General features: G+C 37.8%; 1 protein-coding gene across 1 annotated transcript in view; it reads right to left on the bottom strand.

Moving 5' to 3' along the window:
* STAG1 (STAG1 cohesin complex component) overlaps nt 1-27,438 on the bottom strand; it is a 112,496-nt gene that overhangs the window by 68,662 nt on the left and 16,396 nt on the right. The window contains exon 2 of the mRNA XM_060768053.2: nt 4,674-4,810. Within this exon, the coding sequence (XP_060624036.1) occupies nt 4,674-4,702 (29 nt within the window). The 5' untranslated portion in view covers nt 4,703-4,810. The remainder of the gene's footprint in view (nt 1-4,673; nt 4,811-27,438) is intronic.

Here is a 27,438-nt window from a genome sequence, read left to right as displayed (position 1 = left end):
CGCCTGACATTTTAAAATGTTATAGCATGATCCTAATAACTAAAAACTAGTCCCATTCTCCCTGAGGGCTTTGCACTTGTGTTATTTAAACAGCAGTTACACATAGCAATCCACTCTTGAAACTACACAGACTTTATGAATCATTTGGCAAGGCTGTCTGTTATTCAAAGGAAAAGGCTCAAATCACACTGGCCACATATTAAGCACTCATTAAAAAGAAAAGCAGCATCTTAGAATGAAAAAACTCAATCCAGGAATGCAAATACAACAGAAGAAATATATGAGAAGAACTGAGAAACTGTCATGCAAACCTTTGATTGTCTACATACAAGTGAACTTAAAAAATCAGAATGGTTAATAGTCTACCATTGTAACACTGATTAAAGAAATAAACAAGTATTTTCCCACAATGATTACTTACTAGACTAGAGTAGGATATGGATATTGGATTTTGATTTTAATTTTGGTGCTGACATTAGCTGAGCTTCTATTCCACATGTTCCCACAAGGGCATCCAAACCCACAACTCTTGCTCACACAATCACAGTAGATTACCCTTCCATGCCACTGAATAATTGGAAGATCAGTTGTACCTTTCACTGTTCTTCCTACTCTTCCTTGCAGTTCTTCATAGCAAAACAATCACATTTTCTTCAAACATTTCTGGGAGAGGCCATGGGTTCTAAATTTACGCTACATTCCCTCCAAATGAAGTTATATAACAGGCGAAGTAGTGATGCCAACTATAGTTATATCTACCTGTCAAATAAGTAACTCTTCCTCCCTGTCAAAGTCCCAACATTAAATTGTATGGTCCTTATGGCACCTCAATTATGTGGCTTCACTGAATTATGATTCCCACAGGTGTGGATGATTTTAACATACTTGGCTATTGTAAACGTTCTGTACACCATGTCATGATTGCTAAGAACCAGCAGTGTTGCACAGATTTTGGAATATGTCTGATATCGCTACATTTTGATTTATTTATACTGCATTATCTATTGTTGTGTTTTTCTTTAAGCTTTGTTGCAGAAGGTTACGCAGTCTTGATTTTTTTTTCCATGTCAGGAACGACTTAAGAAACTGCAAGTTGCTTCTGGTGTGAGGGAATTGGCCATCTTCAAAGGATGTTGCCCAGGGAACACCGGGATGTTTTGATGTTTTACTATCCTTGTGGGAGGATTCTCTCATGTCCCCACATAGAGCTGGAGCTGATAGAGGGAGTTCCCCCTGAGTTGAATTCGAACCGGCAACCTTCAGGTCAACAGCCTAACCTTCAAGTCATCATTCCTGCCAGCACAAGGGTTTAATCCACTGCGCCACCGGGGGCTCCAATAGTCTTGATAACAACATTGGGATATTACACTAGTATAAGTGCCTATTGTCATCATCAGAATTATATGATTATTTTATCACCAGTATCTCATTTAACTTGGAACTACAATCCAAAAAACCTTCTAGCATTTTTAAACAAAATGTAACTACTTCTATTGTAGTCCAAAAGTGCTGATGATGTATCTCCATAAATACTCTTCCTGGCTGAAATGCAGGAAAACTGAAAGATATCATGGTTTCTTATTTGATATCCCAATTCTGTTCAATAAACTCTATCCGTGTTTTACTGCACATCAGAATCAAATCAACAAATAACACAACTCAGCTCTTGCGTAAGGTTTTTAGACACCACTTTGTTCCCTTTAAAGCAAAACACACACCTTAGTAATTTAATTTCTTTTCTGTAGAAAAGTGATATGTTTTGCCAAAACACATCTGACAGAGTAGCTTATATCCAAGTGCCCAAGGGAAAAGAAAGAATACTGTGTTCCATAAGATGGGACTTTACATTCAATTCTAGACAAGGTTGGATGACAAAAGGATAGGAATTGTAAACTTCCAAGGTTTAAATACAAGTTTCAATGGAGAAAATGATCATCTTCTTACTTTCTGTCACTAGAAAAAATTTAGTGACATAAAATGACCTTTTCTCTGTAGTATACCAACACCAAAACGAAGGGTGCTTAATAAATTTGCTTTTAAACTTCAATTAAAAAAATAAAAACATGAGAAATATGCTTACAATTAATGCAAATCTTCAAACTAGTAGTGTATAAACATTTTAATGAAGTGGCTTATACACACACACACACGGTATGGGACAAAGTGACATCAAAAGCATTTCAAATTCCCAACTTCGCCTTTGCTGCAGAATTCTCAAGTGTAGTGTACTTATAGTAGCAATATTAACACACTTTATTCCACAGGCACTAATTTTCATATTTTGTATATATTTTGGCTCATATACTACATATGGTAAGAAATAGTATCAACAGTGGTAGAGTACATAATTAGTTGTTCCAATTTGAGGCATGAATGTTTTGATTCAGCAAATTCCATCCACTATCCTAAAACACATTTTAGTGAAGAGAAGTGGCATTGACTCTTCAATACACTCACACATATGCAAATTGATAATATGACTTTGGGAAATACCATCCAGGTTAATCAAATACAGGACAGAATACACCTCTTATAATTTTAATCTATAACAGGGGTCCTCAAACTAAGGCCCGGGGGCCGGATACGGCCCTTCAAAGTCATTTACCTGGCCCTCGCTCAGGCTCAACCTGAAACGACTTGAAAGCACACAACAACAACAACAACAACCCTATCTCATCAACCAAAATGGGAAGTATGGGCCTCCACACTTCCCATTGAAATACTAATATGTTTATATTTGTTAAAATTGTTCTTCATTTTACTTATTGTATTGTTTTTAAGTGTTTTTTTTGCACTACAAATAAGATATGTGCAGTGTGCTTTGGAATTCATTCATTTTTTTTCCAAATTATAATCTGGCCATCCAACAGTTTGAGGGACTATGACCTGGCCATCTGTTTCAAACGTTTGAAGACCTTGGTCTATAACCTACAGTATTTCTTTTTTATGATATATATGCTTGTAGCCCAACTATTGTAGGCAGGCACCTGTCTGATCTTGGAAGCTAAGCAGAGTCAGCTCTTTGCCAGGAGATTGCCAAAGAATGCCAGATGCTGTAGGCTATTTTTCAGAGGAAGAAAATAGCAAAAATACACTTCTGAGTGTCCCTTGCCTAAGGAAGCCCTATGAAATTCATGAGGTCACTACATGTCAATAGGCACATACACACACTCAAGGAGCCTGTATTTGACAGAGCAGCTATATCCTTCTGAACTTCAATATCTAAAATCCTTTGAGGTACTATCTCTTTTTCAGCTTGGATTTGGCCACTAATTTGTTCTGCCAAGCATAATTTTCCAGATTTTTAATTTCTGACCAATAATTGAAGACCCTGATTTTAGTGAGTTCTTCAATGGAATATATTTCTAATTCTGCTCTTGCAGCAGCAGCAGCAGTCCTTATGTCTACCTTCAGCATCAGTCTTAGGAATTTTGATTGTATTTGTTCCATTATCAATGATTTGTTTAGACCTCAAATTTCCGCCCCATATAATATCATAGGGACAATCTTTGATTTCTTTATAAGCACATACACACACTCAGTAAATGATAATAATCCAGTTTCAATTTGTTTTTAGAAAATTGCAAATATATTTTGATGTAGGGTGGCTTTCTGATTTTGGAATTCACACACTTCCATGTGTGAGAAAGGGCACAATGGCTGCTACACTATAGTTCCACTGCAAAGATTACATGAAAACACATACTTTCATATATATATATAACATGAAGTCTTGAAATATGAAAAGCCATTTTTTCTCAAATCATGAAAAATAGACAGTGACATTTGTATTTTTTTTCAGAACTGAAATCAAGCATTATACATAAAAAAAAAAACAGTAACCAAGAGGAACAACCAGACTGCCACTGAAATATAATGCTGGTCCTATCTAGAGTAGAGTTTATTTCCTTTTGAATGTATATCAAACATTTTAACTGGTAATATTAAGGTGATATGAATAATTAAATGTAATTATATATTAAACAATTTAACAAACTCAGCAAAACAAAACAAAGGGCAAGAAATTTGCCAGAACCACATTATGGCGACTGGGCCTCAAAACCTTGAGAAGTTTTAATCTGGTGCTGAAGTGAAGCCAATGTCAACACTAATCAAGCCTGTAAAGGAAAATTCCACTGCAAAGTTAACACAACAGAGATCTCTAACGTCTCCACATTACATATTATTTCCAATGGTGGGATACAGATGTCAGCTTCCTTAGCAAATGATTTAAATCGGTGACCACTATTTGTTGTCTGTTTTTATATTGTTTTTATATTGTTTATATGGTTTTATACTGTTTATACTGTTTTATATTATTATTACATTACTGTTAATGGTATATTTATGTTTTGATGTGGGCGCCATGAGGTGCCACCTTATCAGCCGCCCTGAGTCCCTCTGCGGAGGTTGAGAAAGGACGAGATATAAAAGCCCTAAATAAATAAATAATAAGTCCCCATGGTCACGAAGTTATATACAGGGGGAGGTGGAATTAGCACAACTAACTTAAGTACAACTTATTTCAATTGGTTTACTGTAGGAAGATCTAACACACAAGTCTTTATATTATCCAAAAGAACAGTCTTGCCCTCAAAATAATTTGCTACATTGATTATATTTGTGAGGAACACAAGCACACACAAAATTGTATTTTTAGGAAATTTACTTACTGTAACACCGGTAGTTCTGAAGTAATCATTTTGTAGCCCGCTATGAACTGTTAATAGAACCCAAGGAGTATCTTGTAACCGTGTATTTAATAGCCAACGTTGTAGTTACTATTTTCAAAGCAATCTCCCAATCCAACCTACAAATAAAACAAAAGTTAGTTAAAATGACAAACCAAAAATGAAACAGATCAAATGCAAGAAAAACATTTTTAAAACTTCCAAATTTTTAACATCAGGTTTTGATGTAAAAAAGCAACAGGAAATATTTCACAATATCCTAGCCATATTTGTCTATAGGCATTAAAAAATTTTGTTCACTAACAAAATCCTGATACTGTACCATATTTAAAACTGCCTTTCTAAAATACTCAGCACACCTTAAGAAGAAAAACATGATATGCCCATGTTGTGAGTCAGCCCTAACTGTATCAATGAAAAATACATAATTATATTGAACAGCAACTACATAGATGCTTTTACACTGAATACAAAGTTATTTTTTTGTAAAGTTAAAGCTTTCAATATAAAGGAATCATAGAATCATAGAATCAAAGAGTTGGAAGAGACCTCATGGGCCATCCAGTCCAACCCCCTGCCAAGATGCAGGAATATTGCATTCAAATCACCCCTGACAGATGGACACCCAGCCTCTATTTAAAAGCTTCCAAAGAAGGAGCCTCCACCACACTCCGGGGCAGAGAGTTCCACTGCTGAACGGCTCTCACAGGAAGTTCTTCCTCATGTTCAGATGGAATCTCCTCTCTTGTAGTTTGAAGCCATTGTTCCGCGTCCTAGTCTCCAGGGAAGCAGAAAACTAGCTTGCTCCCTCCTCCCTGTGGCTTCCTCTCACATATTTATACATGGCTATCATATCCCCTCTCAGCCTTCTCTTCTTCAGGCTAAACATGCCCAGCTCTTTAAGCCGCTCCTCATGGGGCTTGTTCTCCAGACCTTTTATCATTTTAGTCGCTCTCCTCTGGACACATTCCAGCTTGTAATTAGACTTGATACTTTAAATTTAGGTAAAATTTTGTTCTATTTTTAAAGTAAAGTTATGTTCTTTAAAAACATGAGAATAATTTAGCTCTTATAGTAGTTCTCAAATGCTCAGGTGTCAAGAATAATAACTACCCTTCAGTTATTGCTATCTCAAAGTCAAAAATTATAAAGGAAGACTTGCAAACTTAATTTTTTACAGCTCTTTGTTGTTTATTCTTTCAGTCATTTCCGACTCTTTGTGACCTCATGGACCAGCCTACACCAGACTTCCCTGTCAGCTGTCACCACCCCCAGCTCCATCAAGGTGAAGCCAGTCACTTCAATGATAACATCCATCCATTTTGCCCTTGGTCAGCCCCTCTTCCCTTTTCCTTCCATTTTCCCCAGCATCATTATCTTCTCCAAGGTATCCTATCTTCTCATTATGTGGCCACTTTGCCTCTAATATCCTTCCCTCCAGTGAACAGTTGGGCTCTTTATTTTATGTAAATTAAGGTGAACATTGCTACTGGTTTAGGGAGAAAGTGAAGGATCTACAGTTTGGTTCTCGTATGAAAATTACATTTCAGACTACAGACAGTCCCCAAGTTACAAACAAGACAGGTTCTGTAGGTTTGTTCTTCAGTTGGATTTGCTTGTAAGTCAGAATAGGTACATTTTTAGGTGTACCTCCAGCCACATACATGCACGCATGCATGCATACATACATACATATTAACACACATATATATGCTTTGGATAGCATAGGGACGGGTTAATACTCCTGTGATGTTTGTTTTGCCGTCTGTGCCCCTGTTCATAAGATTTCATCTTACTTTCTTTCCCTGTGATAATTGGACTTAGAAAAAAAATTGCTTGTTGTCATGGTGAAAAAGCTTTAGTCGAGCTATCTTTTACCCATGATAACTCTTTCAAGAGTGAATTTCCCTTCACTTGGTTTCTCTCACTTCCTGTTGTCTCACCTCTTAACTATAAATCATTTGTAAGTTGGATGTTTGTAACTCGGGAGATTGCCTGTATTCAAGTCTACTGCCAGGCTAGATTTTTGCAGTGTGAATACCCTAGCAACAACTAGCTTGATATGCTCTGAAACAAAAGGAATCCAGGAAAGAATGGAAGACACTACATGAGCTTATGGAAGGAATGTGAAGAAGATCAGCATCAGAAAAGTAAGGAAATGGAAGACAGACTGAAATGAAGGAATAAGAGAAAAATGAAGAAATCTGAAAGAAATTATAACTTGTTCCAATTTTTCACAAAGGGAATACCAAAAAACTTAGCATAACCATAAAGAATTAATTGACCACTTCTCACAAACACAGTTGCTATATGATTTTTTATACTTTGCATATTCTTTGTTCCTTACAAATAGGGTAATAATTAAAGCTTTGCTTATCTGACAATAAATTATTTGCCTCTCTCTGTTTAAAACCACCCTTAGGGCTGAACTTAACATCAGGCTTGCAGTTTCTTATTCACCTGGGGCAAGTAGCAAATCTCGGAAATATATGTCCTGTGACATATATGCCTGAGATAAACGCAGACACAAGATGTCAACCTTTTGAGCTGAATGTATGGAGTGCTAAAATCTCTGCTGTTGTCCTCTCAATGTCTTCTAGATGGAACATTAACACAGTACCCTCTAAAAGCTTTATACACTTAACTTATTTTAGCCTGTTTAGAATTATATAAGAGAGATAAATCTGAACCTATAATTTATTTAATTCATTTGTATTCTACCTTGTCCTTGATGATGGGCCTCAAAACAACACAGATTAAAAACTATGTAACGGTTGCTTAAAAGGTAGCTAAAATGTATAAAGCTAAAGCCATTAAAATTCATTAAAAGATGATACACAAACCACAGAACAACACAGTATAACAGTATAGAACTAAAAGCCAATCTCTGCCAGCTTTTAAAAACCTGACAGAATAAGAAAACCGTGAGCAAGAAAGGGGTCATCTTAGCCTTCATAGTGAGAGAATTCCAAAGACTGGGAAAAGCCACCAAGAAAGCCTTCTCCCTTGTTTCCACCAAACAAGATCCAGAAGCTAATGAAAAGACAGAAAGACATATCCTGAAAATATTAGAACTCAAATGGACTCATGAAGGGATATACAGAGCCAGCATGGTGTAGTGGTTTGAATACTGGACTATGGCTCAGGATACCAGGGTTTAAATCTTCACCTAGCTATGACTTCCATTGAGCAAGTGAAGGTTATCTTTCCTCAATAAAATCAAAACACAGATAAAGTATTTCTACCTAATATTCAGAGAGCCCTGATTCCATCATTGTCCTGCATCTCAATGTCCAAACCATTCTGGGTAGAATGGGGGAGGGGGTAATACCAAGGGGAGGAGGAAAGAACTTTACCTTTATCACAAATACTATGTTTAAGGTATCCTTCCAACATTCTGCCAATAAATCAAAGTACTTAAAAAAACATTTAAAATATAATAGTTTTGTGCAACTTTATTTTTCTACAATTTTTTCTTGAAGCTAAACTAGTGAAAACGCTTCTTTTCCCTCCCCTAAGAAAGTGAAAGCAACACTAGCAGGACTGAAACCAACTCCACACTGATACCAACTCCACACAAAACCATAACATGGCAGCTCCAAGTGACACCAGTCCTGTGTTCATCATCCTTGCAAGAGTTTGTAAGCCAAAATGATGAAGAAACAGGGAGACTCAGCCACTACAGACTAAGATATAGTCAAAACCAAATAAAATATTTTTTTCTCATGTATTTCATCTGTACAACATTATTTTACTGCCTCTGCCCTATCTTGTAGGTATATGGAGGATGGTATATCAAAACACTGTGCATGCACTAATTACTGATATGCAAACTCATAAAAATGTAGCCAAGCTCTTAATACTGATTTCCTTGTTATCCTGTCATGTGACTTTAAGACAATTTAACTTTACATAAACAAGAGCAGTTCTTCACATTACACAACCACAAAGATAAATATCAAGAATACTGTAAATGAAGAAAAACTGAATCAAAATGTAATAGGAATAGGAAATGTACAGCTTATGACAATCTTGGCAGTCTCCCCAGAACTCTACTCCTCATTGACGAGCAACCCATACACTGACCGCAGGACTGTAAATAATTGGTTTATCTGCTAGTTACAGTACTTCAAAACAGCTCTTCAGGAAATAATTTCATCAGAAGGTTTGTACTCCTCGCATTAAAATGAACCTCTAGCCACAGAGGGAAGAGGAATATGTTTAGTACATTCAAATAAAAGAGTCATTATCTTGTGCACTTTGAAGAAAAAGTACAGTGGCCTATGCATATCTCACATCTGCCCTTAGTCTAGGTCAGAGGTAGGCAAAACTGCAGGAGACTGAATGCCATTTCTCATTCCACACTCTTTCTAGGGGTTGCACCTAGATTGTGGGTTGTGAAAGAAATTTGTAACCCAGAATCTAGTTTGTACAACAAATAAGAACTATTGTTCCAGGATCAGGTTTACAATGTAAACATCAGAACATTATATACATCAAAGCGTTGAGCTCTCCACAGTTCTGAATTTAGTGACCCCAAACAATGTGCAAAAAATATGAGATAAACTGTATGAGATGCCTCCTATGCACCAAATCAGAAGACATAAAAGGAAACCAAAACTCTTTGGACAGCTATTCAAGAACAACTGGGCTGAGAAGGGTGGTATAGAAATATAGTAAATAAATAAATAAACATTAATAAAATTTGAGAAGATTTCTGCTCAGAGGAGGTTATCTGCACTAGAGACTTCAAGTAAGCGAACAGAAAGCTTTTCAGGCCTAGATCTATTGATAATTCTGTTTCCTTCATGGCAGATGGTTGATCTGAGGCCATGCTTGTCAAGTCTGCTGGGTCTAAAGCACCTTTCATCCACCAGACCTATCCTCCATACTAGCCTGAAGCTGGCATAAGAAATCTCCCAGCCCCCCACCTGCAGTCGAAAAAGTAGGGTTTGCCCTCCATTCCAGTTGAATGCACAAGCAGGGCTTAGAAAACGAAAACTTATCCACTGATTTACCTTATCTTTCAACCCCACTTAGGACTGAACTAGAAGACTTGTATGAGGTCAGCAAAGAATAGCACTGACTCAGTTAATTTAAACAAATTAAGCTGAATAGAAATTAAATCACTAACAGAAAAAAATAACTGATATTTATGTAATGCATAGTATATGCCATTTCAAATTCTAATGGGATGGGATTATGTATTCATTCTATATTTAAGCATAAATAATTAAATAATTCCACTAAGTTATAACATTAGCAGTAATTTGTGTCACAATACAGGTTACAAAAGATTCCAGCTCTTTCCTAGCTTCTGTGTTTCTCCTTTCTTCATCAGGCATATTAACGTGCATTAACAGCCAGATCATATATACACAACACTGCCTGTGACCTACTAGCAAGTTGCTATAGCAACCACTCCTTTCTGCAATACATGTTATGCATTTTAAGTACCATCACAGTGAGTATAACATGCCTGTCATTAGCAAGCATAACTCATAAGAGTTTAAAATGAGACGCTCACCAAAAGGAAATATCTGGCATGTAGAAATCATCTTGTGACCTTGACATTTGACATAAGCTAAGCTAAGAACAAAGATACTGAAAGACTCCAAGATTATATTGTACAGATCCACATTATCGGGAAGAAAAATACAAAAGGAAGGACTCAAGAAATGAGACGGAAACGACTATCCACTGGAGGTACCTATTACCTTGTGTATCAATGTTGAAAGATAAATATTTGTGATCATAGCATGAGCAGCATACAAGCACTATCTTCACAAGTATTATTAAACCATATTTTAGCATTCAGTCATGAGTAGTAATGAGTCTGCATAAAGCTCCAGGGCTTACACATGCCTACTCCGTCCTCCTATGAAGTCAGCAGAAGGAATAAATCAAGCTTCCAGCAGACTCTTGGGTTGTAATAACGTAAGAACTAAGAATCATGGTTTGAAATAAAATTTAGTTCGATAAACAAATTGTAAGTCTCAAGTTTAAAATTGTTTGTTAATAATCAACAACTGCCAATTTAACTTTCTACTGCAATTCCTATGTTACACTTATAAGCCAGGAAACTCCTGAAGTGAAACCGATTTTGCTTTCCTCAGAGGAAAAGCTACAAACAAATAACAAGTCAAGGACTCTATCTTAAATACAGAAAGCTATCAACTTTATCACAGCCCATATGCTACCATTAACATTTACCAAAAACACTTGACTGCTAGGATCTCAACAGATTTATAAAGGCTGCACTTAAATTCATGATATTATATGCAGAAAATAAGTGTTTTAGATACGTAATACATCTACCATTAAACATGGAGTCGAATGCTCAGTAGGCTTACAAATTGTTAAGTAGACAGAAGAGAAGTACTGAATGTTATCTTGTGTAGAAAAGACAAAAACTACTGTATATCACGAAAGATTATGAGGAATTGAGAGCTGAGGCAGTTTGTTTTTAAACACAAAGAGATAAGTTAACACAAAGGCCTTAAATGTTGACTCCACAAAACGTAATGGCAAAAAGGCACAAGGAAATCACAATAGAGATCTGACTATAATACTGGCATTAGCCAAATAACATTAAACACATCTGTAGGATATACAAGTAATCTAGAAAAAGATCAAAATGTCACCAATCCTGAGCTACAGAATAGAGATTGATTTTCCCTCCTCTCATTTAGAAGTCGGAATCAAAAAACAACATTAATTTGAGCCTTTTAAGGTAAAACATTTATAGGTTACTGACAATTTCATACTAAAGTCAGGGGAGTTCCAAACCAAATAAGATGAAACACATTGATGATGTTGTTTCAGAGGGACAGGCTTTCTGTAATGTCTATAGAGAACACACCTAGTGATCTCATCAACATATGCCCAATCTATTGTAATAATTAATGACCTGCTCCATTTGGTCCTGAATTGTTTCAAGGCACAATTCAAAGTGCTTGTTATGACCTATAACCTCTAAAACACACAGGGCAGATTTTGCTATTAGTCCCACCACCTGCACAGACACATTTGGTGAGAACAAGGGCAAAAGCCATAATGCACACTTGTGAGTGAGGACTCCCACCACAGGGAGTCTAGGATGATTCCATCTTTGCCATCCTTCTCCCAGCAATAAAAACATTTTTGTTCACGAAGCCTTTTAGAAATCAACTGTAATTGGGTGTTTTTAATGGTGTGCTGTCTTGTTGATATTTACTTTCCATCTTTTACTGGGTTTTAAATGGTTTTAATTTTGCCTATTACACTATGCAACAAAATTTGAAAGATGTTGGCGTTCCTGGTTCGAAAGTGATATTTTCTGTTTAATTGTGTGGTACTTACTTTGAAAGTAGGTGTTTCACTTCAGAAACTTCATTTTTGTGGCTGCCACAAATTATGCTGAATTGGTTGAGACTCTAGAATATTCACTGAAAAATTATAACAAAATGTACTGCAGGATGCCCTCCAAAAACAACGTTTTTGAAGTTTAATAAACCTTTTCCATGTTTTCATGGTAGAACCAATAAGAAAATGACATTTATAACCTAGGAACAAGTATATTGTTTACATAGTGTTATTTAATTGTAACACTGATGATTTATTGATGTTTCTATATGCATCTTTATTGTTGTTTATTCATTCAGTTGTTTCCGACTCTTTGCGACCTCATGGACCAGCACATGTCAGAGCTCCCTGTCGGCCATCACCACCCTAGCTCCTTCAAGGTCAAGCTACTCACTTCAAGGAGAACATTCATCCATCTTGCCCTTGGTCAGCCCCTTTCCCTTTCTCCTTCCATTTTCCCCAGCACCATTCTCTTCTCCAATCTTTCCTGTCTTCTCATTATGTGGCCAAAGTACTTCATCTTTGCCTCTAATATCCTTCCCTACAGTGAGGAGTCAGGCTTTATTTCCTGGAGTATGGACTGGTTTGATCTTCTTGCACTCCAAGGCACTCTCAGAATTTTCCTCCAACACCACATTTCAAAATGTGGTGTTCACTCAGCCTTCCTTATGGTCCAGCTCTCACATCCATAGGGTGCTACGGGGAATACCATTTGCAAAGAAGTATTAATGCCACCGAATGCCACCAAAAACTGTAAGGAACCTCCGACAATGCTAATTAAACTGCCACCATAATGTATAGAGACGCTGGTATTAAAGTCTCTGTTAGTCTCTATTTGCGTTGTGAGGTAATTTTGGTAGAGTGGAATGCACCGAACGTAAAATCAATGGAGATGAGGCAGTTTTTAAAATAACAAAGAGAACAAATTTATTGTTGAACAAAGCTTGTGGTTGCAATATAAAGATGTTCAGCTTGGCATATACTTGATGGTTACAATATGGAGAGGTTATGCTTGGCATATACTTGATGGTTACAATATGACTTGGTAGAGATACAATTCAGCCTTTGATGTTACAACTTTTAAACTCTTGCTCTGGTGAAGGTGTCTATTATTCAGTGTTCCCTGCTGTGAATATTCTCACTGTTTGATCTATACTGGATCAAATAATAGAACTCCAGTCTTCCACCGACTGGCAATCGTACAAAGCCTCTGTCAGTTCTTTTTAACTAAAGAAATCTAACAAAGTTTTACCCTTCAGCTCCCTAGCTGAAGAAATATTCATGAACACTAACTAACTCTACACTTCTTCACTCCTCAGAGTCTCTTCCCTGACTCTGCTACTCTCTCAGAGTCCTTATCTGACTCTGCTACTCTCTCTCAGGGTCTCTTCCTCCTGACTGAAACTTAACTGTCACTTTCAAACCTTTTTCTCTCTAAGCTCCTCCCACCTCCTCTTCTGCCTTGTTTCCATGGCAACATATCTCTCACAGCTGGGCCGCTCCAGCCACAGGCAACCAATGTAAAACACAAATACAGATTTAAACACATTATAATAAACACTTCTGTACACCATTGCTTTAACTATCTCTGTTGCCAATGTCTCTTCTCTTAACTATTTTATTGAGATTGGTCATTGTTCTCCTCTCAAGAAGTAAAAGGCTTCTGATTTCCTGGCTGCAATCTGTCTCTGCAGTAATTTTTGTGCCTAGAAATACAACGTCTGTCACTGACTCCATGTTTTCTCCTTCTATTTGCCAGTTGCCATAATCTTGGAAGGGGGGGGGGGGGTTGCATCTTAATCTGTATTTATTTTAAATTAATGAGCTGGCCTGATCTCCAATATTGGGAAAAAGAAGTATGCACATAAAATAACAACACCAACAACAGGTAGCAATAAGAATTTTTTTTTAAGTTTTAAAATCAAAGATAATCTGGTGCTTGAATGCAGTGAGAAGCACTTCAATGTTTAAAATTCTGATAAAACAATAACGTGTTATTCTTTAGTCAAAATTTCTCGCTTGCTTTTACACAAGAAAACACATGAATTCTTCAGTATATAACAGCAGCCCAGGTGCTTTATGCATAATAATGAAAAGGACGAGAAGTGCCAACAAGGATGCTGAAAATTCTTATTACATATAAGACAGTAGAAAATTTTAAAGATGGAGTCTAATAATGGAATTAATAAAACATAAATGAGGGCTAGAGTCAACTTTAGCCTTTTCATAAATAAGTAGCTTTATCTATATGTAAATTTATTATAGTATGATTAAGATGAAGAGTCAGGTGATTCATATCTCACTCACATCTAAAATAAAAGCCAGGCTTTAATGCATTTATAAAGTCTGGTAAAGCTGTGACTTTGGCAATATTTTTAAGCTAACATTTTTCAGCTATATGACTATTGGATGAGATCAGATACACCTAGGTGAGGAAAACAGAAAAGCATAGTCAGTCACTGGCAACTCAAGGAACAATTTACTGAGAATGAGTATTTGCAGCCAGATTATTTTAGGTGAATCACCACTCATTTTGCCCTTTGGCAACATCTTCCCTCCTATCTTTGGCCCCCAATGACCATGGTTACTACTAAACTTGTCACCTCATTATTATACTCACAAATTCTGCATTTCTACAATTATTCACACACACAATCTGTCTATAAAGGTCTGTTGTTTTACTTATCTTATTTATTCACTTTATTTTATCTCATCTTTCTCCTGATGGTGACTAAAAATATACATAAAACAATACAAATGCATTAAAATATAGATGTAACACTTTAAAAAACCAATTAAACCACTGATGTCATTAAAACCATGAGAATGTTAAATGCATTAAAACTCTACACCAACCACAAAATCCCAATACCATCCCAAGAAGCCCACCACTCATCTATATAAATAAAAATGTAATGTTCGTTTGTGGGATTAACAGAACTCAAAAACCACTGGACAAATTGCTGCCAAATTTGGTCACAACACATCTACTAACCCAAGGAGTGACCATCAGTCAAAATTTTTGATTTTTGTCATTTGGGAGTTGTAGTTGCTGGGATTTATAGTTCACCTACAATCAAAGAGCTTTCTGAACTCCACTAGTGGTGGAATTGAACCAAACGTGGCACACAGGACTCCCATGACCAACACAAAACACTAGAAGGGTTTGGTGGGCACTGACCTTGAGTCTGGGAATTGTAGTTCACCTACATCCATCAAACAATGATGGATCTGGACCAAACTTGGCACGGATATTCCATATGAACACAGATGGAGTTTGGGGGAAATAGACCTTAACATTTGGGAGTTGTAATTGCTGGGATTTATAGTTCACCTACAATCAAGGAGCATTCGGAATCCCACCAGCAACAGAACTGGGGCAAACTTCCCACACAGCACCCCCTTGACCAACAGAAAATACTCAAGGACATCCAGTCCAACTCCCTTCACCAGGGCAAGAAAACGTAATCAAAGCCCTCCTAACAAAGAGCCATCCAGCCATATATATATAGATAGATAGATAGATATGATTCATACACAGAGATATATAGTATCATAGATTTGAAAGGGACCCCTAAAGAAGGACAATTATATGTTGCATGTTCCCGAGTAGGCAAACCAGACAATCTCCACATCAACACTGACAAAGAAACAACAAGATATACTGTTTACCCACAAGCATAAAGAAATTACATATATTAGAAACCAACACTTTCTCATTACTTTATTTTCCAGATCACCAGACTGGCCACAGCAATGCGTGGCAGGGGACAGCTAGTCTGTCCATAAATGTGTGATGGTAGAGGAATGTTTTCATCTGCGTAAATAGGCCAAGTAGGGATGGTGCCATCCTGGCCTCTCTAGAGAAGGAGTTTCAGAGAAGCTTTCTACCTTGTTTCTACCAAACAAGTTTGAGGATGGTAGGACCTAGGCCTCATCTACACGGCAATATAAAATCCAAATTATCTGCTTTAAACCTGATTTTTGAAATATATTACCAAATCATAAGCTGGGACTAGAATTTGTGAATTGAGAATCTGCAAAGAATCGCATTCAAGATGTACTAAAGAGCACCATGCAGAGTACATGTCTTTTAAAATGTACAATGGGATGGACTCCCTTGAGTCAGAGTATTCGGCTCAGCTGGAAACATAGAGGTAGACTGTTGAAGGAAGGCAGTGGCTCTGTCCCTTCTCTCTTGTACACTTACAGACTCAAGTAACAGCCAGCTCATTCTTCTGAAATACCGCATACATCATTTGGCAGTCTTCCATTCAAATGTTAACTAGGGCTGACCCCACTTAGTTGCCAAGATCAGATGGGATCTGGTGCTTTTAAGACATTCAGCTCTGCACAGGTAATGATGGATTAGTAAATCTTTATAAATTTCTTCAGCTCTGCAGGTGAACAGTAGTTAGAAGAGAGATCACTTATTGGGCAGCCATCTTAATGCAATCATGGGGAAGATGTGGTCTGTGAGACAGCCTGGACTTAAAGCATATAGGGCTTTATAGGTCCTAATCAGCGCTTTGAATTTTAATTGAAAATAGACTGCAAGCCAATATAGCCACTGAAGCAGGAAAGGAGGTATATGATCTCTGTAATCAGCCACAGTAAACATTCTATATTTGTCTTTGTTACCAAATGAAATTTCTGAACACTCTTCAAAGATATAATCAATTAATATTCCAATTTAGAAAATTAAGATATAGCGAAATACTGGAATAATTAGATATCTAAGCTCACTTGAGAAGTGGAACCAATAAATGATACTGGACACAACATAACCACAGAAGAAATGTTAATATATAGAACTGAATCCAAGCCTCCATCATTTAAACATCATCAAAATTTTGTCATACATCCAGTAACACACCAGCATGGCAATGCTCCTCCCCAAATTGATTTTCCCCAATTTCACTGACAGAAGCAATACCATTTAGTAGGTCTCTCCCTATGATATAAATCTAACACAGATGATGAATAGGTAAAGCAACATAATCTGAAGAACAAAAGTTAAAGAATTATCATTAAAGCTACAAATATTATCATCATTTAAAATTCTAATTCAGTTCTCCAAAGTTTACATATCCAATACTAATGTACCCAAATTGGCAACAGCAAAGTACAAGAAGAAATATCAATAGATGTGGGTATTCTATATTTTGCAGATTTAAAAAAATAGTTGGGGAAAAAACCCTAAAACAAACCACCAAGGACATAGAACGAGCATGCTCAGTGCCAATTCGATGTGACCAATCACTGTCAGGAAATAGAAAATCAAGAGGGAATAGGAATTAGTAAGAAGAAAGAGATAAGAAAAGTGACGTGTAGAAATGCTCACATCTATCTATTCAATTCCTGTTCATTCAATTTATTTGGGCAGCTTTCTTCCTGACAAAGGATACATATTTTGTTTTAGAGCCAAATTTGTCCCCTCTAGTGTGGATGCAACAAACATAACAAAAGCAAAACAAAAAGGAAGAAAGAAAGGGGGGATATATTCATGGTACAGGCACAGACCACAGATAGCTAATAAAAGTTGCCACTTACAAAACAGCAATAATATCTTCAGCTCGTTGTGTAACGGTCAAAGTCATCCCCGTTCCGTCCTCCCGCCCCCCCCCCCCCCCAAACCTGTAGTAAAAGTCTCTTTATTCCAAACATGAGGGTACAGATTGTGGTTTTGTCTCTCAAACCTCAAATACAAGCAAACTACGTCAAAATGGAACTACCTATGCACAAAATACGTAATATCAAGGGAGGAAACATTCAAGCTAAAAACAAGTGCAATAACTGATATTTGTCCCCCCAAATAAGGAAAACTACAAAATGTACACACATGCCCTTTCATATATAAGACAGAAGGGAGGAAAGAAGCACACATAAGTCACTAAAGTAAACACTGTGCGGGGGGGGGGGGGGGGGCAGTTTATCACACACAGCCAGTAGAGCTCCTTTATCAAAATGCAAATCACCCCCACTGGTAGGCAACTGCAGAGATAAAGAGCTGTAATGCTCTTCCGCAGCAGCACTGCCATCACCACATGTGGAACAGTATTGGGTATGTAACATTTAAGGAAAAAAACACTTACTGATCATTTATATTTTGAATAGCCTATTACAATTTTTCATGGAAGGACAGAACTATGACAACTAAAGTGAAATTTTGTGATTTGCAAGAGAACTGGCCACAATTTGTGCTTCTTCCTTGGCCACACAGCCACTCATTTTTTCATGGTGGGCATATTTGGCAAAGCATCAAAAATAATGCTAGCTCTCCTCCCTAGTTGGCATTGTCCCAAAGGAAAGAATTGATAATCAGAAGCATACACTGTCGGGTTCCATTTCTTGGAAAGTGTATGGAATACTCTCCATCAGCAAATGCAGGACTTCCAGGAGAGACGAAAGAGCATGTATGCTGTGGAGAGCTGTTAACTAAGAGTATATTGGACAAATCTACTTAAAACTACTTTATGTGAGTCCTTAGAAGAGAACATCTGTTTTACTGAGACTATAAATCTATAGGCAAGATTTTAATATACTGTATAGCACTGATTATGTTCAAAGTGGACACATGTCTTATGAACAGCTCCCAGAAATCATTTCACTGCATTTCACTGACATCTTGTAATTTAGACTTTTGTGACAACATTTAGTTAGAATAGTTAATATATTGTCGCATTTTTGCACGCTAAGCAAAGAGCCTGCAATTTCAGTCATTTTCCCAAGTATAGGGAGGGGTGAGTGGAAAGGAAAAACAGATGTAGTTATTACATCTCACTCTTCTATGGTTTGCAATTTGTCGTCCATCAATATTTCCATCATATTTCTACGTTTATCCTTTGTGCACGATAAACCTTACTAAAAACTAGAGACAATTCTAAAACAGAAAAGAGAAACACTGCAGCAGCCATCAATAACCTAGATTCAAAAGGCAAGCAACATTCTAAATTCATAAAAAGGGCAACACATAAAAAACGGCAGCATTAAATGTTGAGGAAAATGGCCACCTTGAGTAAACCATAGGATCCATAATACACCTGAGTAGCTTTAGCACCTTATAAAAGACCTTTTCATAACAGTCATGCCAGCATGTTCACATGCTTTTTTCTGTTGTGGTGAGAATAGTGGTAGCTGCTGGCACTCCATCCCCTGCCTGCAACTTAGAATCATAGAATCAAAGAGTTGGAAGAGACCTCATGGGCCATCCAGTCCAACCCCCTGCCAAGAAGCAGCCTCTGTTTAAAAGCTTCCAAAGAAGGAGCCTCCACCACACTCCGTACTTGTACAATTTAATCAGCAGCTGCAGAGAAAGTTGGAAAATATGAGTAGCAATCCCCAATATTTCTGCTGGTAGAGTTGGCAGATGTATTTTTAACCAAAATGACAGGGTTATCCATCTCCCTTGTTGCTCATTTTTCACTTTATGCCCCCACCTGGTACTTCCACTTCCATTAATGGATGTGGCAAGTGGGGCCATAATAAGTGAAAAACCAGCAACAATATTTGTGGATAAAATTAGCTGACAAATCATAAGGCAACTACCTGAACAGATCATCAGAACTTCTTGGACATCCTCTAACAACCATATCTGCCTAGGGTAATCCCCCCTCCCTTTTCCATACCTGTAGAGGTTTTGGAAGACTTCAGATGCACTTTGGAAATTTCCATGGTACTCAATAAAAGTGAAAATGCATTACAATTTGAAAGAGCTAAAACATGACAGGAGAAAGGATTGAAAAATATATCATGAAGATAGGAGAATTGAGAGGGAGAATATGACAAGCCACAGAGGTGAAGCAAATACATATAACCTGAGCTGAGAATGATCTAGAACAGGCCTGTACAATGTGCACATACACATACACACCCCAGTTATTTGGGCCTCCAGCCCCCAGAAGCCCTAACCAGATTGTCCAATGGTAATTAATTCTGGGAGCTGAAGTCCAAAACACGTTGTCCAGACCTGATCTAGGAGAATAGCAAAGAGCCTAAATTAAGAATTGTTTGATGATGTGTCATATACAAGCTTGCATGGCAATGATAATTACCCCACTCATGGATGGTTCCCTCTCCGCAGTCTGGGAAAGATTGTATCTACAATAGATGTTTATTTGTATGTGCAACAAATTTACTTCTGAATTTTGATCTGCAAGTGCTACATTTGATCCTATTTCAAAGACTTTACCCTGTAACTGCAATTTACAGAATACTGCCAGAGTCATATTTATATGTTTTAAGATTAAATTATCCAATTTTAAGTAGTTTCTATTTAAAATAAAATATAAACAATAGTGAGGTTTCAAGAAATCATGCTATGTAGGTGATACATTTATTATAATCAAATTGAAGCAGGGGAGAAGCCTCCATCCCCGACAAAAAGAACTCCACACTTAACTCAAATATTTGCTTCAATATATGAATTATCAAGATTAGGCTAAAAGCAGCAAAAATGAACTAATAAAAATAATCCCTATTTGCAGGTTTCCAATGAAACACATAGACCCTCAGAGAAACAGAGAACTTATACCAGGACAGCTAAGGAAAATCCAAGAACAGAAACATGACCTCTTCAATTTTAATGAGTTACAATTACAGGCTGTCCATCAAGGACTATCATCCTGAACATTCAAAGGATGCTAGTATCCTCAATATATATAATTAATTCTTTCTGGATCTGCCAGTATCTGCGGCATTATTTAAACACACCTCCTTCCTTTCTGATTGGCCATCATGCCCTCCCTCTTTCCAGCTACAGGACAGGAGTATGAATATGAGCAGGCTGTCTGAGGTGCTGGCACGCTTTGTGCTTGGTAGGGTCAAAGGGAAGTGATAATATACATAGGAAATAGGAGGAAGCTTGCATGGGAATCAATAACACTTCTTATCAAGTAAGAAGGTGAAGAGGGTGTCTTTTTCTTGTTGCTTGGGTGTTGCTAGATGGAAGAAGGAACAGAGAAGGCTCACAGTGAGTCATTCTTTCAATGAGGGGCGGGAGAGATAACAATGAAATAACGGCAGAGGCTCTTTGCCTTCTTGTGTAGTGCTGGGAGTAGCAGGCAGAGAGTTAGTCTACGACACTATTTACCTATGGATGTTAGCTATGTGGAATTAAATTGGGATATTGAGATTTTTTTTTCGGTGCAGTAGCACTGCCAAAAAAGAAAACCTTTTAAAATCAAAAATGTTTTGATTCCTCACTTATTATATTAAAGTGTAAACAATCTCAACTGAGTGATACCTGTGAGGAAGCCTGGACCTTCCAACTACCTTAGGGATATTTCAAATACAACGTGGGTGAGAAGAAAATACATGCAAAGCATCCGTAATTTTCTAGGAACATGAGCTCAAACTAAGTGAATTGAGAAGAGGATAATCAGATACTGTGTTTTTGCTTGAACAGGTATCCTTAATTGCAACAGTTCTCTGAAATGTAAAAGCTCAGAGTGACACCATCAATAATGAAAACTTGTCTGTACATATAAAATATTTTGAAAAGAAATCACTATATATATTATGAAGCAATGCTGCTTGACTAGGGATCAATTCTCATACTAAATGCAAAGGTATACAATAATGCTATGATTGCTCTGTAATAATAATAATAATAATAATAATTTTATTTCTTACCCGCCTCTTCTCAGGGCGGGTTACAGAATAAAACACATACACATTGTAAAAATACCACATATTAATACACACATTAAAATGTATTTCTATAAAAGATACCCATTAAATGTCTTTCTATAAAATAAACTGTTTACAAGCTGCTTACAAGTGACAGAGAAGCTGTTAAGAGGGAGAATGCATGACATGGTCCTTGTTTAAATACTGGATTCCAGAGTGTTTTTCAGCCCTCTATTTTTAATACCATTTGCAAGGATAAAAATGCACCTATAACATGAGCCTAAATCTGGTAAAGACATCAGATTCTATCCGATTGTGGAAACTAAACAGAGCCAACCATTAGTTAATACTTAGACAGGCCACTGCCAATGAACTCCAGGTGCTGTAGGCCAGAGCTTCTTAAGCCTTTTCTACTTTTTATGCAACCCTAAGTATATAAAGGAAGGAAGGAGGGAGGGATGCAGACGCATGAGAAAGGGGAGGGGAGAGAACAAAAAGACATGCGCTGGAGAGAGACAGAGACAGAGAGAGGAGGGCAAGCACAGAGGAGAAGTGCACATTAAGGAGAGAGAAGGGAAAGCAGAGAGATGTGCACAAGGAAGGGGGGGGGGAGAGAGAAATGAAAGCAAAGAGAGACTCATGCAAGAGAGAGCGAAGGAAAAGAGGCACATGCAAGAGAAAGAAAGGAAGCTGAGAAAACCATTCATGGAGTTACCATATGTTGACAGCCGACTTGAAGGAACATACATACAGTTTCCAAGAGAGAAAAGCAACTTGGGGACCAGCTTGGATGAAGGGTTAACCACCACCTTCTTCACGCAGTATTACAATTTTCTTATCAAAATGCATCAGGAGACAGTTACATGTCTTTGCATATAATGCAGTTCAATTCAATGGCCCCTTTCAGTAGGGCAAATTCCCTGGTTGTGCTTTTATAAGAAATCTATATCCTCCACAAACCAGTCTGTATGTGTGTATGCGCAGCATTTGTGGGGGTGGGGTGGGCTGAATTCTAAGGTAATAATTTTTGTGTATTGGAATGTCGATTATGTCTTGTGTATATTTTTCTGCGTGATATTCCTATTTAGGCAGCATATATGTGGCAGAATTTTAGAAGAATTTTTTCAGAGATCTTGAAAAATCTGACATGTAATTTCTTCAGTGTCTTGGGCCAGAAAACCACTGATTCAAAACAATGTGTTGTTGTAATAGTATATTCGTTTACTTACCATATTGTATAGTAGGCAAGGTAGACAGGTCATATTTTTAACCTGTTTTGTGGCTGGGATGGAAATTTGGTTTATATAGCTCGTTTTAACTTCAACTTATTGTTGCATTGTCACCAGTTATTTTTATTTGAATTTGAGTTATATTCTGTTATTTCTGTAAGTTGTTACATTATGTTATTTGGTGCTGCTTATTGTTTTTGGCAATTTTTGTTGTATTTTGTATTTCACTTTGTTGCTTTGTAATCCAATTCAAGCTTCTGCTGCCATCACACTTTACCGTAAGAATCACAGAGCAGGAAAGATATATGCATGCACACATGTTCCATGGAGTAGTCACATATTTGGGTCCAGTAAGAACAAAATACTTTTGAGCCCAAATGTATTTTTCAAAAACATATGGTCCTTGCAATTGTTTTCACAGACACAAGCATTTAAGCCTTTTGTACCTGTGCAGTAAGCTACATTTTTATGGTTGCTTAATATCCCAGATTAGGGAGAATACACTGTCCAACATTTGCATCTGGCTTTTAAAAGAAATGCTGAACTATTTTATGTAATTCACTGAAAGCATTTATTTGGCAGAATACAACAAGTGTTTAAGATTTTGGGAGACTTATGGCAAGTCTTCCAAATAAATAGCAAAAAACCTATAGGATTGGTTCAAACAAATGGATCAATACCTTAATATCACAATATTAAAGTCTAATTTGGTCTGTCTGAAATTTAATTTTGGTGTTACATTTATCCGCACCGTGGCTTCTAAGCAGTTGACTTACTTGCTATATGTTATGTTTCAACTGCAACAAAAAAGGTGACAACAATGTTTTAAAATATAGATTTCACTTTAATGCCATATTAAAACATGTACCTCGAAGAAAGCTTAGGTCATAATAAAACTTGCAAATCTTTAAAACACCGTAAGATTCTTTGTTGTTGTTGTTGTTTTCTGAAATTGCCTAACATGGGTATCCTCTTACAGAATCCCTTAAATCAGCGGTTCTCAACCTGGAGGTCGTAACCCCCAGAGGGATTGATTGGCCGTTTCCGAAGGGTTGTGACACTACCTCCTTTGGCCCTGCCCCCTACACCTCCCTGCAATGGCTGCCGGGCCCCTGGGGGCAATGCAGGAGAGCCCAGGCCCAACAGGGAGGCAAATTTGGCGGCGCGGAGGAGGAGGAAAAAGAAGAGGAGGCCACGTCCCCGCAGCAAGGCCTGTACCTCCATTTGGAGGCACCCGCACTCCTCTTGCTGCCCCCCTTTGAGGCCTCCACTTCAGGTGGAAACCTGGAAGAGCAGTGAGAGGGTCGCAGGGCAGCAGTGGTAGCACCGAGGCCTGCCTTTGTCCCTCTCCTCTGGGCTCTTCCTCCTCCTCTCTGTTTGGGCTCTCCAAACGCAGAGGAGGAGGAGGAACCTGGAGAGGAAGAAAGAAGGCAGGCCTCGGTGCAGCCGCCGTGCCCCGCGCTCCTCTCGCTGTCCTTTGAGACCTCCACTTCTGGTGGAAGCCTCGAAGAGCAGCGAGAGGGTCAAGAGGCAGCGGCGGCAGCACCAAGGCCTGCCTTCGTCCCTCTCCTCTGGACTCTTCTTCCTCCTCCTCTCCATTTGGGCACTCCAAATGGAGAGGAGAAGTAGGAAGACCCTGGAGGACAAGAAGGGGGGCAAATTGTACTACTGCTTCCCTGCACCATTCTCTTCCCCACTGCCGTCCTCCTCCTCCTCTGGGCTCTTCCTCCTCCTCCTCCTGTTCTCTTCCAGCAGAGCTTCCAAATGGGGAGGAGGAGTTCAGGAGAAATTTTCAGGATGCTCTTTGATGGCAGGTGAACTATAACCCCAGTCCTATTTTCCCTACTTTCCTCAAACCTCACCAGTATTTACTGTTGGTCATGGAGTTTTTTATGCCAAGTTTGGTTCAATTCCATGTTGTTGGTGTTCAGAATGCTCTTTGATGGTAGGTGAACTATAACTCCAAGCAACTGCAACTCCCAAATGTCAGTGTCTATTTTTCCCAAACTCCACTAGTGTTCAAATTTGGGCATATTGAGTATTCCTGCCAAGTTTGGTCCAGATCCATAGTTGTTTGGGTTCACAGTGCTCTCCGGATGTAAGTGAACTACATCTCCCCTAAATCACTGTCAACTCCTCCAAAACCCCTCCTGTATTCTGTTGGTCATGGTGGTTCTCTGTTCCAAGTTTGGTCCAGGTCTATAATTTGTTGGGGTCTCAGTGATATGTGGAAGTCAGAGCTGAATCAGTTGAAGGTATTGCAAATCCCATCATCCGTTGTCCATACTCCCCCAAGCATATTGTTTTTGTGATGAATCACTATGCTTTAAGTATGTTCAATTTGTAACACTAAAAATAATCCTGCATATCAAATATTTACATTACAATTCATAACAGTAGTAAAAGTAGCAACAAAAATAATTTTATTTTGGGGGGTCACCACAACATGAGGAACTGTATCTAGGGGTCACGGCATTAGAAAGGTTGAGAACCACTGCCTTAAATAAAATTTACAATCATGCTGTAGAAGCTGGTAAACCAGACACGACTTTATATATCTTGAATGCAAGCAGATGCTCTCATATGCAAATCATGCTGCAATTCTTTGGTCATAGTAACTAGAAGAAAAAGTACCTCATGTAGTGAAGAAGCTCAAGCACACAGTACTGAACAAACCACAAGTGAAGAAGCTGTACAATAAATCAGAAACAGAAAAATACAAGTATTTGCTGGAAAAAGGGGGGGGGGTTGCTTTGATTTCAGTATTCGTACATAACCAAAGCATGTGTAACATGGACCAATATACAAATACCCTAAATTCAAACATTGTTAGAACACTTATAATCATGACAGATCACACTGAAGTATGTAACATTACAACCAGGATCAAAAGCATAACATCCTATAATTAAAGTTCACTAATATCTGTCCTTTCTTCTAAACATTAGGAAAAACTTCCTGACAATAAGAGCTGTTCAACAATGAAGCCCCCGGTGGTGCAGTGGTTTAAACTCTTGAACTGACAGAACTGAAGACCTACAGGTCGGAGGTTCAAATTCAGGGAAAGCATGGATGCGCTCCCTCTGTCAGCTCCAGCTCCCCATGCGGGGACATGAGGAAAACCTCCCACAAGGAAGGTGAAACATCAAAACATCAGTGTGTTCCCTGGGCAACTTACAGACGGTCAATTCTCTCTCACACGCACATAACCAATGGAATATGGTTCCTCAGAATATGGTTGAGTTCCCTTCTCTGAAAGTTTTTAAACAGAAGCCGAGTGGCCATCTGTTTAAAGTGCTTTGACTGTGTGCATGGCAGAGGGTTGGGTTGGATGGGGTCTGTGGGGTCTCTTCCAACTAGAATTCTATAATTCATTCAAATTTGATCATTTTACTACATCTGCAGTTCACTGTTATTGTTGTGTCTTCAAGCCATTTCTGTACAGCGTTTGCTTGACAAGATTTGTTCTTTGCTTTCTCTGAGTTGCTCAAAGTTAAGCAGAGAAAGTCTGACCAGGTCACTTCAAAATACAAGATAGTACATGATGAATAAAATATTATAATCAGGATTGTCCTATCCCAAACATTATCCTTAGCTGAATTAAAAAAAATATTCTCTTGCATATGTACAAGAGAAGACAGAATATGAAGCATTGGCTTACATTTATTCTTACAAAGATAGCTTGTACTGAACTGGCTGATAAAAACTCCATTAAGTAATATGATTTCTTAGAATTAAAACAGCTCTTCTCTCTGAATTCAGGTCAAATAGTACAAGGCTGAATTGAGTCAGAGTTTCAAAAACTGACTACTAACGAAACCAGGGAAGTGAAAAGTGACTGCTTCAATTAAGATGTACTAGAATTCTATCTAATACTTTGTGATGAACAAGAAGCAGAAATAGTTGTTAGATTTTTGTATAGAAAAGAGAAAAAGGACTTTGTATGGATAAACGAAACGATGGATAATATCACACCCTACTGAAATGAAGTTCTTCTGGCTCAAGTATAACATAAAGTCATGTAGGAGGACAAATATAATGCGTAGAGGTGATACATTCTGTATCTGGTCACATGGATAGTACCAAATCTAAAGAGTGACCAGAATGTATCACCTCTACGCATTATATTTGTCCTCCTACATGACTTTATGTTATACTTGAGCCAGAAGAACTTCATTTCAGTAGGGTGTGATATTATCCATCGTTTCGTTTATCCATACAAAGTCCTTTTTCTCTTTTCTATACAAAAATCTATGGCAGATAGGTCAAAAAGGTATTAATTCCGTTTGCAAAAGTAATGAAAAAGTAATGAAACCGATAAATGTCATCCCACCAATTATTAGTATCATAATGGATATATTATGGTGTAATTTATGATAAAATATACAGATCACTATAAACAGTTATGGTTCCTACATCACAAAAAGAGTATTCTTACACTGGAGAAGTGCAGGTGCTATATACAAAAAATGATCAAGAATTGAGAGCATCTTCCTTAAATTCTAGACTACAGCACCAGACGCTTAATATCATAGAAACCAAGG

This window comes from Anolis sagrei, chromosome 3, assembly GCF_037176765.1.
Source record: "Anolis sagrei isolate rAnoSag1 chromosome 3, rAnoSag1.mat, whole genome shotgun sequence".
In the NCBI taxonomy this organism is placed as follows: Eukaryota; Metazoa; Chordata; class Lepidosauria; order Squamata; family Dactyloidae; genus Anolis; species Anolis sagrei.
Note: the sequence above shows the minus strand (reverse complement) of the source record. Positions and strands in the feature narration are given on the sequence as shown.